We start from the raw sequence: 12,177 nt of genomic DNA, 5'->3' as shown, positions 1-12,177 counted from the left end.
GAGTCATTATTCAAATTAGGCATCTTGCGCCATGGTGATGCCCCACCTTAAGTACAAGCCAACAGCAGGTGCCGGGTGCTTATTCATGCGCATTTCAGTGGGGATGACATTTCACCTGGGAAGGTCTGCAGACCGGCCCGGTTGCGACTGAGGTAGTTATTACAGTTACGGGAAGACATTTAAGTTTATGACCAACTGAAGTGCCTTCTGTGCTTCTCAAGTGTCAAATCAGTTTAAAAACTGATTACAGGTAGTGATTGTAGTGATTCAGATTGGTGGTTGAACTCCCAAGAACTGGGAAGTAAATTCAGACGAATCGGGTCTAAGCAGAAGCATGGATAATCATTCGAGTAACTGGAAAGCTTTCCCACGCACAATCGCCTTTTAGTCAGTCAAATAAATTTACACTCTTAGCTAAATCACAGTTTACCATAAATATTTATAAGCCTATGCATGAGATTGTGTAATCAAACAGTTTTGTCTAAGTGAACTCACGCTTTCGTAAGGACAATAAGTAAACATTTCTGCGTCCACCTAAGTGTGAGATGTCAGACGACCGAAAAGGTTCATGTAACGAATTTTAGTGAGGATTTATTAGTTAGTTTTTTGGTGCCCTGCGGCATTTCATCCTTATTTTGAATCCGCTTTCATCGTAAACTCTAGGCTGGTCCTGTTGGATGCGAATCGAGTTGACCTCGGTTCTGGAGCGGCTGCGGCTTGGCGTGGAGCATTTGAAAAAGCTGCAGTGATAAATTACTACCGGTGATTGGTTTAGATAAATCGGGTCCAGAAAAAACTCACCAAAAGTAAGACGCATAGTGTTCAGGACAATTCTCTTTTCTTTAAAACAAAGAAGGGGGACTTACGTGTCCCCATTGATTAAAGTGATAAGAGTCAAGGTTTAAAAAGTTTGTCATACTTGATGAGAGTGATACTATATTGCTTGCATAACTCTTGGTTTTAGTAAAGGGGTCACGTGGGTGCTCCGCCATTGTACTTTCGCCGAGTGGGCTGGCATCGGGGTCATACCGGTAGCCCCCAAGTCGAATATATATTATTATGCTCGAGTATTACATGTGCTTTAGTCCTCAGGGAAGTCTGGGAGCACCACAATGCAGCACTAGTTAACACACGCAACAAAAGCCGAACAAATGAGTCCAAACTCGATGAAAATAAGTTTCAGGCCATCAGTTTGGTCGCCACTTCCTTCATGCAACCCGTAGTTGGGAAAGGAGTACCTCCTGTCCGACTGAATTGTGACGGAAAATTGCCCTTGTACTCTAAAGTCTGTTTTGTGAACATATCAGCGGTTATCCCAAGTGATCCACTCACTACTCAGTTCACACTCCTGAGTTCCAAAACCCTTTATCACTAGAGAGACTGGACTTGCTTTGCAGACGCAGTAGTTTAAGACGGGTTGCCTGCAGAAAATTAAACGATTGAGATTGAGGTCTATCGACTGAAGGTGGAGCCTTTCATGAAAGTGGAATTGGCACACATTTGTCTCGTTGGGGTGAGTGATAAAATGGAATGGTGATTATCTCAACGAATAAACAGCCCAAACCTTCTGCAGCTATAAAATGATATTTCGTGGATACACATTCACAATCCAAAGTGGATACAAATAACTAATTTTCGGTTTTGGTAACGGGCTACTTAGGGGCTCCGCCATCGTACCTCCTCCGGATGGCCTGACCCCCTGATCATGTCAGTAGCTCCAAGCCCTTTTGCGCGTCGATGGTACACACTCTGTCAGAGTAATATGTCCTCTTTTTTAGAGAAGTCGCGATTCGACACATAACGTTTGAAGCTTTCAAAATGGTGATCATTGAAACAGATGACGCAAAGAATGCATTTTAGCTAAAAAAGCATTAATGTAAACGAATTTGGTATTTAACTATGCACACCTCGAGGAGTGTGTAGTCCAAAAACCTGTTTTGAAGATTGTAGACGACATTGGAGAAAGCAGAAAACTGCATCATTAATTCAATCAGACTGCATGTTTAAATTTCTAAACTAAATGGCAAGTGAGTGTACAATTAGCGAAGTGATTTTCTATGGGGTGCAATTCAGTCCTCCTTGAAACCTTGATTAGCAGCCGAATAAATTGCAAATTTTAAAATGCGCCTTCTATCGACCACTCTGCTCTTCCATCCGGAGGTATACCATGTGGTGTCAGGTGTTCTTCGTGGTGTTGGCGAGTCTGGGATGCTTAACCAAGGTGTATGCGGAATTTACTTTTGACGGTCCCTTTTCCCATGAGGTGTTGATAGGCGGTTTGGCTGACCTGCCCTGCTACATAAGCAAAGATGCGAAGCGTCTTGTTCTTACCGCGTTTAGTGGCTCTGGCGGTCATCGCTATTCGCTGCGGTGGATCCATCGACGTTGGGACCGCGTTGTCGACCCGTGGAGTGGCGACGGACGTCGCACTTATCTTGAAATGAGCGTCTCACAGAGCTCCGATGGCATAGCTGAGTCCATGGGGATCTTCAAGATCCCCTTGACATCTGGGGTGGGACTACGTGTTCTCGCCGCGAACCCCTCCGATGCCGGTCAGTACGCCTGCCTCCTCTCTAAACGCACCTTCGACCAGGGACTCTCCGTGGACATGAAAAATGCCACCCTCCTCTCCATCCACTCCGTTCGGGTTACTGAGGCCAAGAGCTTTGGCAGGGAAGAGGGGAGTACTGATTCAACAAAGTCAAAGGCGGTGGTGGCTCATTCAAAGAAGGAACTCAAAAATAATGATGAAAAGGGAACTTTCTTTGATGCTTGGACTTGGCAGATAGATTCTTCCACGAATCACGGTCCTGATACGACAATTTTTAAGAGTAAGTTTTTTTCAACTGATACCGTATACTCGCCTATTCGACAGAGTCCAGATATTCCCAAATGGGATAATTTATAAACCATGAATGTCACGCTCCCATCTGCTATGCATTGTTGACAGTTTTAAGCAAGCCTTGGAAATTTATTGTTGTATGATATTTTACGGTTGGATTTTACTAACTTTGATTGTTCTGTATACACAGTTATAAAATGTCCGAAAAATGTCCAAAAACCCTCAAAACAAGTCGAATTTGGCATTAATATTAGTAGTAGGGATATCTGACATCTTAGAAATAGTGTAAAAGGTCGGCTTTTGATTAAGACTTAAAGAAAACAATATTATGTACGATTGTTAAAGAAATACCCAAACAGTGAACCTTCAACGATGGAACCCGCAAAGAGGATTAATGGCAATGGACACCTTGGTAAAAATCGCGCGACTCCTAGAAGGGAGAATTATTTTAAACATAAGTGCTTTGGACGCATCCGACTAGCACAACTTAGAGCTGCAAATTAGCTCACTTTAAAACACAGCTACTACTTTGTAAATGTAGGAAATACCGTAAAGTTTAGTTCTAGTGGGCATAAGAGTTGTAGAGAATATGCAGCGCCCCGAGACTTCCCTGAAGACGAAGGAAGGCATAATACTGGGGTAGAATATGTACACAAACAATCAACGCATTCCAATTTCTCTAAGGCGTCTTCTTATATGTCACCCTAGGTATTGCGTCTGCGACGGTACGTGATATCTTTTACATCCAAATTGCGCCGATGTAAGCGGCCATAGTTCGAAAGGGGAGGTAGAGTGGCCCCTTTTGGCGTTTGTGGTAGAATAGTTGCATAAAATAACGACATGGAACCTAGTATGAGCAATAAAGAAGCGTGATAATAGGCCAGCAAATGGATTAGGTGCTCACCGTTGTTCTTTGAAAATGAGGTACAGAACAGCTCACTTCCAAATGTTCTGTGGCATGCGCACCCACCATCACTCGGTGCTGCAGTGTCTCTTCCCTAGGTAACTTGTACAACAGCTGCTTTCCAAATGTGGAACATGCCGTCTCCAGGGTCTCCTAACGTAGGATTTTGAGCACTGCATAGTCCTGTTTTCTGGCATGATAAAAGGCGCTTATAAATTGATTCCCATCAAAGACGGAGGAGGGCATTCAAATTCCACTGAGTGGAGAACATGTGATCTATTCGGGTGGTGACTCCCCAAAAAGTTGTAGGTAGCATAACACCTCCCAATTTAAAAGCCCGAAAGGAAGAATTGCGGCAAATGAAATGCAGAAATATAGGTGAATATGATGGTTGTAGATATTTTTCGAAACGACAGTAACACACCTGACTACTGTGCCACTGAAAGTACATTTTGGGTAGCAAGACAAGGTAATGGACCATAAAAATAGGTATATTTTGGAGACAAACGAAAGGGCGACAAGGATCGACTACACAACTGTCATTGAGAAGCAAGCTAAATATATTAAATGCCACGGCAATTGGAGCTCCTAAACTTCATTTTGGTGTGCAGTTTACTAGTACTTTGTAAAAACTTTTATCCATAAAGCTCATTACGGTTGAATTATCACCATCGAAGGAGAGTAACTTCCGCCAGATTTGAAAGGGGACCTAAGTTGATGATCCCAATTCCTCGCATCCTGTGTCTACTGGAATGAATCGACCAAGCAAATTACCTTGCGACGCTGCAGAGCCCAGGACCACTCCTCCGAAAAATGGACAATAGTTACTCTGCACCGTTTTGATATTTGAAGATGACAAAACCACTGAGCTATAAGTAAATTGGGTATCCAAAACTTATGTGTTGTAGGCCCTTAAGGAATAAATAAAAGAGAAGGTTGTGGTAGTACCAAAAGGTCCGAAGGAAAAGTGCGCAAGTTGGGATCACAGGAAAAAATTCTTTAAATCCACACCATGCGGCAAAGCATTAAAGCAATCAACTGCCCGATATTTGTTATTATTTTTTTCGCCTTTTGAACATGATAATGCACTACAACTTTTAACCTGTGAATTGCACAATCCTTCTCGAAGACTTGAAATTGATTGACAGCTCCTTCTATCAGATGGTGCAAGAAATGCTCTTTTCACCCCAGGTGTGACACGTTCAATCCACATGATCTCCACGCTGCCACACTGGTGTTAACCACGGCAGATGTTTGATTTCGCTTAAATCCATTACTTATCGAGGTTTACCGGTTCCATCTTATTCCTCTCGATATTACAAGTGGACTTCTCGCTAGATGTTTGGGCAGACTTGCGTTGAATATGCATCTTGTCACCAAGTCAAATGATACACGGATATTCCCTTTGTGAGGCTTTTCCACTGCACAACCGAACACTGCCTGGAGTAGCTGGTGTGGATTAGTATCCCTTCACTGGAAGAGAAAATATAAGGCAGTTTGACCCTAATGACGGCGGTTGTCTTCCTTCCTAATAACTACGTACCAAAGGTGATTACCACTGAGAAGTGACAGTTTCGGTTGCAAAACACTTTGAAATCAACATTTTGAGAAAACTTTTGAAAACAATGGAGTCCTTGTGGCTGATTTTGTTCGTCTCAGAGATTTGCTATAACGGGTAGTACATGGAGCAATAATTTTTTGAGGGTAACAATTCTTCCTTTGGAAAAGAAAGCATAAGCTAGTCACATTGTAAATTCTAATTTTATAATAAGTTATATACATAATAAATTACGTACAAATCGAATGAGGTACCCATCAAGGGACGAATGAGATTGTTGATCTAATATACCCACTTATGATGTCAATTTGAAAATGAAGTCGATTGCTACGCGGACATTCCCCTGGTGGGTCTCATTCTGCGAGGCACTGATGTCAGCATGGTGCGGGTGGGCTGGAAATTCACTCCCCGCGGAAGGCCCATCTCGGGCGAGACAATGATTACCACCGACGAGGCATGGGACTTACTAGCTTCGGAACGCCTCTGCCACCCTGAGGAGAGCCAGTTGTGTGAGGGCGACGGTAGCGCTGGAGCGGCAGAGACGACAGTGGACAGGTCGGAGAGATCCTGGGACCTCCACTCGGCACTGCACGAGGCCACGGAGCATCTGTGGAAGGCTCGCTGGCTCCGTGTCGCCCCAGAAACCGCTTTCGGTTCAGGCACTTGGCAGTGCTGGCTCGAGGGACCCAATCTATTTAAAAATGAATCCACAGGAGAACGTCAAAGCAAGGTAAGCTAGCTGCAATTGTTGTTAAAAACTCGTGCGGATTCATTTAGACTTGTCCAATGTAGGTAAAAGGGTTTGAGATATTGACGGCCGTCTCCCACCCTCGTGACTTCAGTAGTGGTGGCTTGGATGTGTCGACGAATCTTTCCACACCCCGTTAAATTGCATGTGAAATGGTGGAGATTAAATTTGCGTATTGGCGTGTTAACAGAAGTTACGAAACTTCTACAAAGTGAATTTTGTTCCACTGTCCATAAGTAACGCCTTCGAAGGTCCATTTTGGTTGAAGCTATGGTGTAGTACATTTAATGTCTTAGTGGCCGTACGAGGCATGAAGAATGCTATCTCCGATTACCTCGAAAAGGAGCTCACCAGAACGATCGGTTTGACGCAAATGAGGTAGAGTCATGATCAGAGCTGTTCTGGCAGAGGCCAAGGTACCGATTGGGATCTAAAAGAATTCTTTGACACTTTTGGTAATGCCTACAGCTTTTAATAAACCTGGTAACACAATCCATATGTGGCTAGCAAGTAAAACCTCTACCAATGAATTTCATGCACCTGACTTCAAAATAACGTGTGTGAAATTGTCCAATTTTCTTTAAGCAAGTGACTTGGACAAAATAACGATCACTAAGAATTAGGCAGTCTTTGACGGTACATTGAGTCAAGGCGGTGCTATAGTACTTTGTGACCGACCCTGACTTTGATGTAAGCCTAGGCCATCTTTTAGTTTTTGACTGCCCACGGGGTACTTTAGTTTAACACGTCTGATTGTGGATGGTTATGGTCGATAACTGATCCACAAGCAGTCAAGGTCAGTGGAGTGGAGGTTAACCTTCGTGGCGTAGCGCGTTCCACCTAGTGATATGCCAAGGGAGGGTATGCAGCATTGAAGTTGTTCAGAGTGCTTCAGTTAGCCAACCGCCAACACCGGTTGCGGTTCAAGTGGTCAGACGGACCGGTAGTTTACCAAGTCGACTTGGTAGTTTATCTAAGAACAGTGGTAATATTTGGGGTAGTTTTGACTGTAGCTACATCAAACAGCCGTCGGATTGGACGGTGGTGAGTCTTTAGTATCGAAGACTTAGTTTTGGCAAACTTCAATTACACTGGTTGGGCTACATGCCTTCATCGGCTTACCCCTTTAACGTCTTCTATCATGCTTGATGTTATCTGCATTATAAGTAGATAGGCGGAATCAAGAGTGCGTGTCTTCATGACCAGTACTGTTGCACTAGTGTCACTAATTTTGTCTGTGGGAAAACTTGTTCCTCTTATTGGCGTCAAAGTGTTGATTGTAAAGATAGAGGCCCGATTTTGACCTAGTAGATATCAGTGGGACCGACTGGCTGAGTTTTCGCAGAGATTGGGCAAGACCCTAGTGTGCAAAACAAGTAAAAAAGTTACGCTACAGACTAGTAAGGTGAGAAACCTCCACAGCAATCACCTCAAGCGCGATATTTTAACCCTCTTTGCAGGTGATGATTTTAGGCAAAATAAGCGATTTACCTTAGTCACAATTGGATTCCAACTTAAATCTCTCATAATTTAAATGATCAAGATAAGCAGGAAATTGTCAGCCACAAATGTAAGTAATTTTGAGCATTTGTATCACAGGCTACAAAACAACAACCGGTCACTGAAGTATTGTTACAGTAGAATTTTACTTCATTACTAACCTTTGCCAAACCCAGCTTGCAAAACAAGTGGCAAATCCTTCTCAGATCCTACTTAGATCGTAAACCGAACATGACTGCGTCCTCTGGATCATAGTGGAACTCCGCCATCTTTTTACCACGCCATCATCAATAACACGACATTCGACAGCAGCAAAATCAAAAAAAGTTTTATATAATCAAAACAGCCCATTAAGCTGTCATGCAAACTGTAATTCATGAAATGATCTATACATGGCCTAAATATTGCATTTCCAATTGTATAAAATGGGATTCATGAGAGTGACTTTGAATCTAGAAGACCAATCAAAACGCCTATAATGTAGATGTACCTATTTACGAACGCGTGTGTGGGAACAAAAAGAGCATGATATATACCTGCAACATGAATGACCGAATAGTGAAGACCGCCAAAAGAATTCAAGCAGTTAAAGTTTTACACATTTTCCGGCAATAGTTAACCTTCAACTCGCAGGTTGCAGTGACACATTCAAAGTAAACGCAGGGGCGACATCAGCTAAGCAGGAAAACTTAGGCCGAAGTAAGGCGTTTTAGGCATGCAAAAAGTACTTAAAGATATTGAAAAATTCTTAGATTGCAGCTGCTTTAAGAAACAATGGAAAACAATTTTACGCTGATATTTAGGTACAGAGGCTGTTCCTTTTTTGGACTGCAATCCTTATTTTGAAAAAAATAAAAGCCACTAGCACTTGTTGCATTTTAAAAATTTGGCTTAAAGTGTGAGTAACCAATACCCCCTATCGGTCCATTTAAATGGCACAAACACATTAACACAATCAGCAAATATTTTAATCTACACATAAAATATCAAAGACTTGTGGCCGCGGAAACGCAAGTAAACTTAAGTAAACAAAAATTCCTATTTCTCGATTTAAGTGGAAATTTAGACCAGATTGGCGTTCTCCTGAGTAGTGTATGGAGTGGGTAAACGCAAGCAAGAGGACTTTTGTACTTAAGCTAAATAAAATGCCTTACAGAGGGAACACATGTTGATCTCGGAAGTGCGAGTTTTCGAGCCTGCGGGAACGGAAATGGGATGGTTTAGCAGTATAGAGGTTTGGCGGGTGATGGCGACATGGGCGGCTCCAGCCTACTACCTCCTCTTTTACCTACTCGTCGCAGTTAGTTGGGCCGCTGCAATGCGTTGGGGACACCTCCTCTACCGCAGCCCTAACCGCCCCAAAAAACCGAAGAAATCAAAGACATTAGACGGATGGAGGGGGAGGAGGCGGAAGTTGAGAGACCCCCTATTGGTGGAGGTGGAGGCTCAAAAACCACCCCAGGCCGCTGATAATCCCTACGACTTTGAAGAGCAGACCTATACCAAAACCTTCCTTGCTAAACACGGAATTCGACCTCAGGAGGCGGATTCTTATACGCAAAAAAATCAAACTCCGAACACTATTAAATAGAAGTGGTTTTGCTTAGACCGCAAAAGATTACCTGAAAATTTGGCAAAAAAGCAAATTTATAGAAGTGGAGGCCAGCAAGGATAACCTGCACACAAAAAGTAAAAAGAAATCATTCTAGCAATCGAAAATAACTAGTTCAAAATTAGCTGTTTGTTGTTTCACTGCAGTTTTATTGAGTGAACCTAGAGTTTCTTCCATTCTAGTTAGGAATGGCAAGACATTCTGACTTCGCCATGGTGATAAATGCATCAGGAGAGGGACAAGTGTAATAAAAATAACAACAATCCCCAGCAAGAATATCAAATCCAAGCCGGGTCCTAGATGCAAGAATGCCAGTCACTAGAGGATTGACAGCCAGAATTCATAGTGAAGTAGGTCGTCTAAGCTGTGACTCTCAAATGGCAAACCATTCATTGCCGGAATTCTCGAATCTACCGTTCGCACGACAAAACGCGATAGTAAACAGTTCGTACAAATAACCATCCCACGGGACAAAAAGGAGGCATGGTTGAGTGTTAGAGAAATAATTCGGGGTTTAGTCGATGAGGAATTCAAAGTTGAGAGGTTCTGTGGGTGTGTTAAGGTTGAAAAGGCGACAGGTCAAAAAGAATAGACCGTTTCGTTGCACATTTTTGACCTGAACGGCCACGACTGGTGATCGGTAAGCGTATTGGATGATGTAGGGGAAATAGACGCTGTCAAAAATCCCACTAAAATAGATACCGAAGAGCTCAGCTTAGCAGAAGAAGAAGCAATTAAGGAGACTGCGCTGAAACAGTAAGGGGAACTTACTATACAATGCCGTCAATTGTCACGTTGGGATAGTAATGTAAGGAGCCAAAAACTTCGAAGTTCGACTCATACTGAAATAAATGAGCCTCTTTAATTAAACTGACGATTTTTTAAAGCAAGGGAACAAGCTCTGCTGGGGAAAATGCAGTGGGAAATCGAAGGGCAAATAGGCGATACACCCGTTTTATGTATAGCAAATAGTGCATTCTATTAGCACTAGGTTTTACATGGAGTTTGAGAAGAGAACACTCAAACTTGGAAATAATAATAAGTAGCTAGCGAAAAAATTTCAAAAAGCGTGATAAATAACTGCCAGTCGTTAAGAAATTCACTTTTCGAAAGCACAGGCCTGAGTGATATTAAGAGTGATTGAAACTAAATTCCATGTGGGAATATCTGACCTGCAATAGCTTAGTAAATCGTACTTACTCTTCCAAAACATCGAAGCAAAGGACTTTGGCTCATCGACGTGTTTTGGATGTCGGGCAGCCATCCGTAAACCTAAAAAATTGTATAATTGATAAATTCACCTGACTAAAATGACTTCGAATTTAAAGCCCAAGTACTGGTAAAAGTTGATTTCCCAGCGGATTCGAGATGGATTGCTTAACTTTTGGCCTGTTTGATAAAACATAAAACAAGAACTTATTGACAAATGTCGGAGTATATATGTATGCAAACACATAGTATCAGAACCTATTATTGTACCACCAAAACTCATATCCTACAACTGTTGCATAACTAGTAGATTTTAAATGTAAATGCCACATAACGAATGTGAAATTTCTATAGGCAGACTGTGTGAGCCGAACAATTTAGTACGTCTTAGAAACTGCCAAAAAATTTTCTTGGGATGTTTTGACTCCTGTTAGTCAGAATTAATAAAACATTCAAAAAATCCACTTAATAAATGCGTTAACTATGCAACAATCAAGCATTTATTGTTCGAACGATTTCACCAGATGACTTAGAACAAACTGGCAGATCCCTCAATCGACTTCGGCACAAAGAAGTGGTCAACCCCATACACCCATATTTAAGTGCCGAATCCTTCAAAGACTTTTTGTAAATAATCAAATTACTGACAAACAATTATAGTTTTAAACTTACTTTGTTAATTTTTATTACAACGCAGGGCTCACTTCTATCGTAGCCGAAATTATTCTCCTTCACGCAAGACTCAAGAAGAATAGGATAAAACTTGCACACTAATCTAGGAATATTCGGTGTTTTTACGCCATTTTCGCACGTAGCAAAGCCATCTTGAGGTTTAATGTTAACCTCTTCATAGAGAGAAAAAAATGTTCGAAGGTTCTGGACGTAGGGCATGTAGGACTGAGGGTTCGAGGACTCATAGGCAATAAGTGACGTCATAAAATTAATATTAGGGCGATGACTCAGGCCTAAAATGATTATTTTGAGTTTAAGGTAAAGATAATGTTAAAAAATTAAAACACCATTGCTACTAAATACTAAGAGTAAATACAGACTACAGCTTCAAAAACTATCACAAGTGCAACTTATCGCCCATAAAAATGGACAAAGTAAAGAACTGGTTAGATTCAGTTGACAAAAATAAAATCCTTTAATCAGGACTTAGGTAACTTAACCTACCTGGAGCAAGATTCAGAGGGCTTTGTAGACCAGTTAGATAGGGTTTATCCTCACTAATAAAAAGCTGCAGCACAATAATGAGAAGGCCTGTCATTATACCGAAGAGGATCGCATAAATGCACAAGAAGTAAATGATTAGGAGAACTGCTACATAAAATTTAGCATACAACCACCTATCCTGGAGACTTTTTTCCTGTTCAGACGTAGAAAACCCCGATATCGCAAAGAATTATTCCTGAAAGATGGTTTAGTCGGGTCGAGCGTTCCATTTTTATTAAGCAGTAAAATGGAATCGTAATTTTGATGTTCACGTTTCTGTTTATCAAGAATCTTTTTCTCAGCCATATCCAAATTAAAACCTTAGCAGATTTAATTCGCTCATATCTCATATGCTCTCAAAAAGTTCCAGGGAAATTTGGTCTATTATTTACTATAAACGTAACGAAAGAACAAAGTTACCGTAAAAAATGAAAAATTTATACGTAAAATTATAGAATGCAACGGGTTTCTTCGTAAGTGGACCTCAAATTTTCGAATTGTTCTAATTCTCCGCGCCTTTTATATGATCCGGTATTTATCAACCTAGAAAATTTCCGGGATTGATCTATCATGTCAATTTATACATACA

General features: G+C 41.6%; 3 protein-coding genes across 3 annotated transcripts; 2 read left to right on the top strand and 1 right to left on the bottom strand. All coding sequences in view use genetic code 11, as the record gives it.

The window, feature by feature from the left end:
• Nucleotides 1–2,167: 2,167 nt before the first annotated feature.
• On the top strand, nucleotides 2,168–6,192 carry EGR_02320 (hypothetical protein; the record flags this gene model as incomplete). The annotated part of the gene is made up of 3 exons (XM_024491569.1): nucleotides 2,168–2,831; nucleotides 5,625–6,034; nucleotides 6,097–6,192. 3 exons carry the CDS (start codon nucleotides 2,168–2,170, stop codon nucleotides 6,190–6,192), a joined length of 1,170 nt encoding a protein of 389 aa, XP_024354075.1.
• Nucleotides 6,193–8,717: 2,525 nt separating this feature from the next.
• Nucleotides 8,718–9,143, top strand: EGR_02319 (hypothetical protein; the record flags this gene model as incomplete). The annotated part of the gene is made up of 1 exon (XM_024491568.1): nucleotides 8,718–9,143. The coding sequence occupies one exon, from the start codon at nucleotides 8,718–8,720 to the stop codon at nucleotides 9,141–9,143; it is 426 nt and encodes a 141-aa protein (XP_024354074.1).
• Nucleotides 9,144–9,678: 535 nt separating this feature from the next.
• On the bottom strand, nucleotides 9,679–11,894 carry EGR_02318 (Sodium/potassium-transporting ATPase subunit beta-1; the record flags this gene model as incomplete). The annotated part of the gene is made up of 6 exons (XM_024491567.1): nucleotides 9,679–9,853; nucleotides 9,936–10,006; nucleotides 10,365–10,436; nucleotides 11,046–11,338; nucleotides 11,550–11,693; nucleotides 11,717–11,894. 6 exons carry the CDS (start codon nucleotides 11,892–11,894, stop codon nucleotides 9,679–9,681), a joined length of 933 nt encoding a protein of 310 aa, XP_024354073.1.
• Nucleotides 11,895–12,177: the final 283 nt, after the last annotated feature.

The sequence above is a fragment of the Echinococcus granulosus genome (genome assembly GCF_000524195.1).
Source record: "Echinococcus granulosus chromosome Unknown EG_S00010, whole genome shotgun sequence".
Lineage (NCBI taxonomy): Eukaryota > Metazoa > Platyhelminthes > Cestoda > Cyclophyllidea > Taeniidae > Echinococcus > Echinococcus granulosus.
Note: the sequence above shows the minus strand (reverse complement) of the source record. Positions and strands in the feature narration are given on the sequence as shown.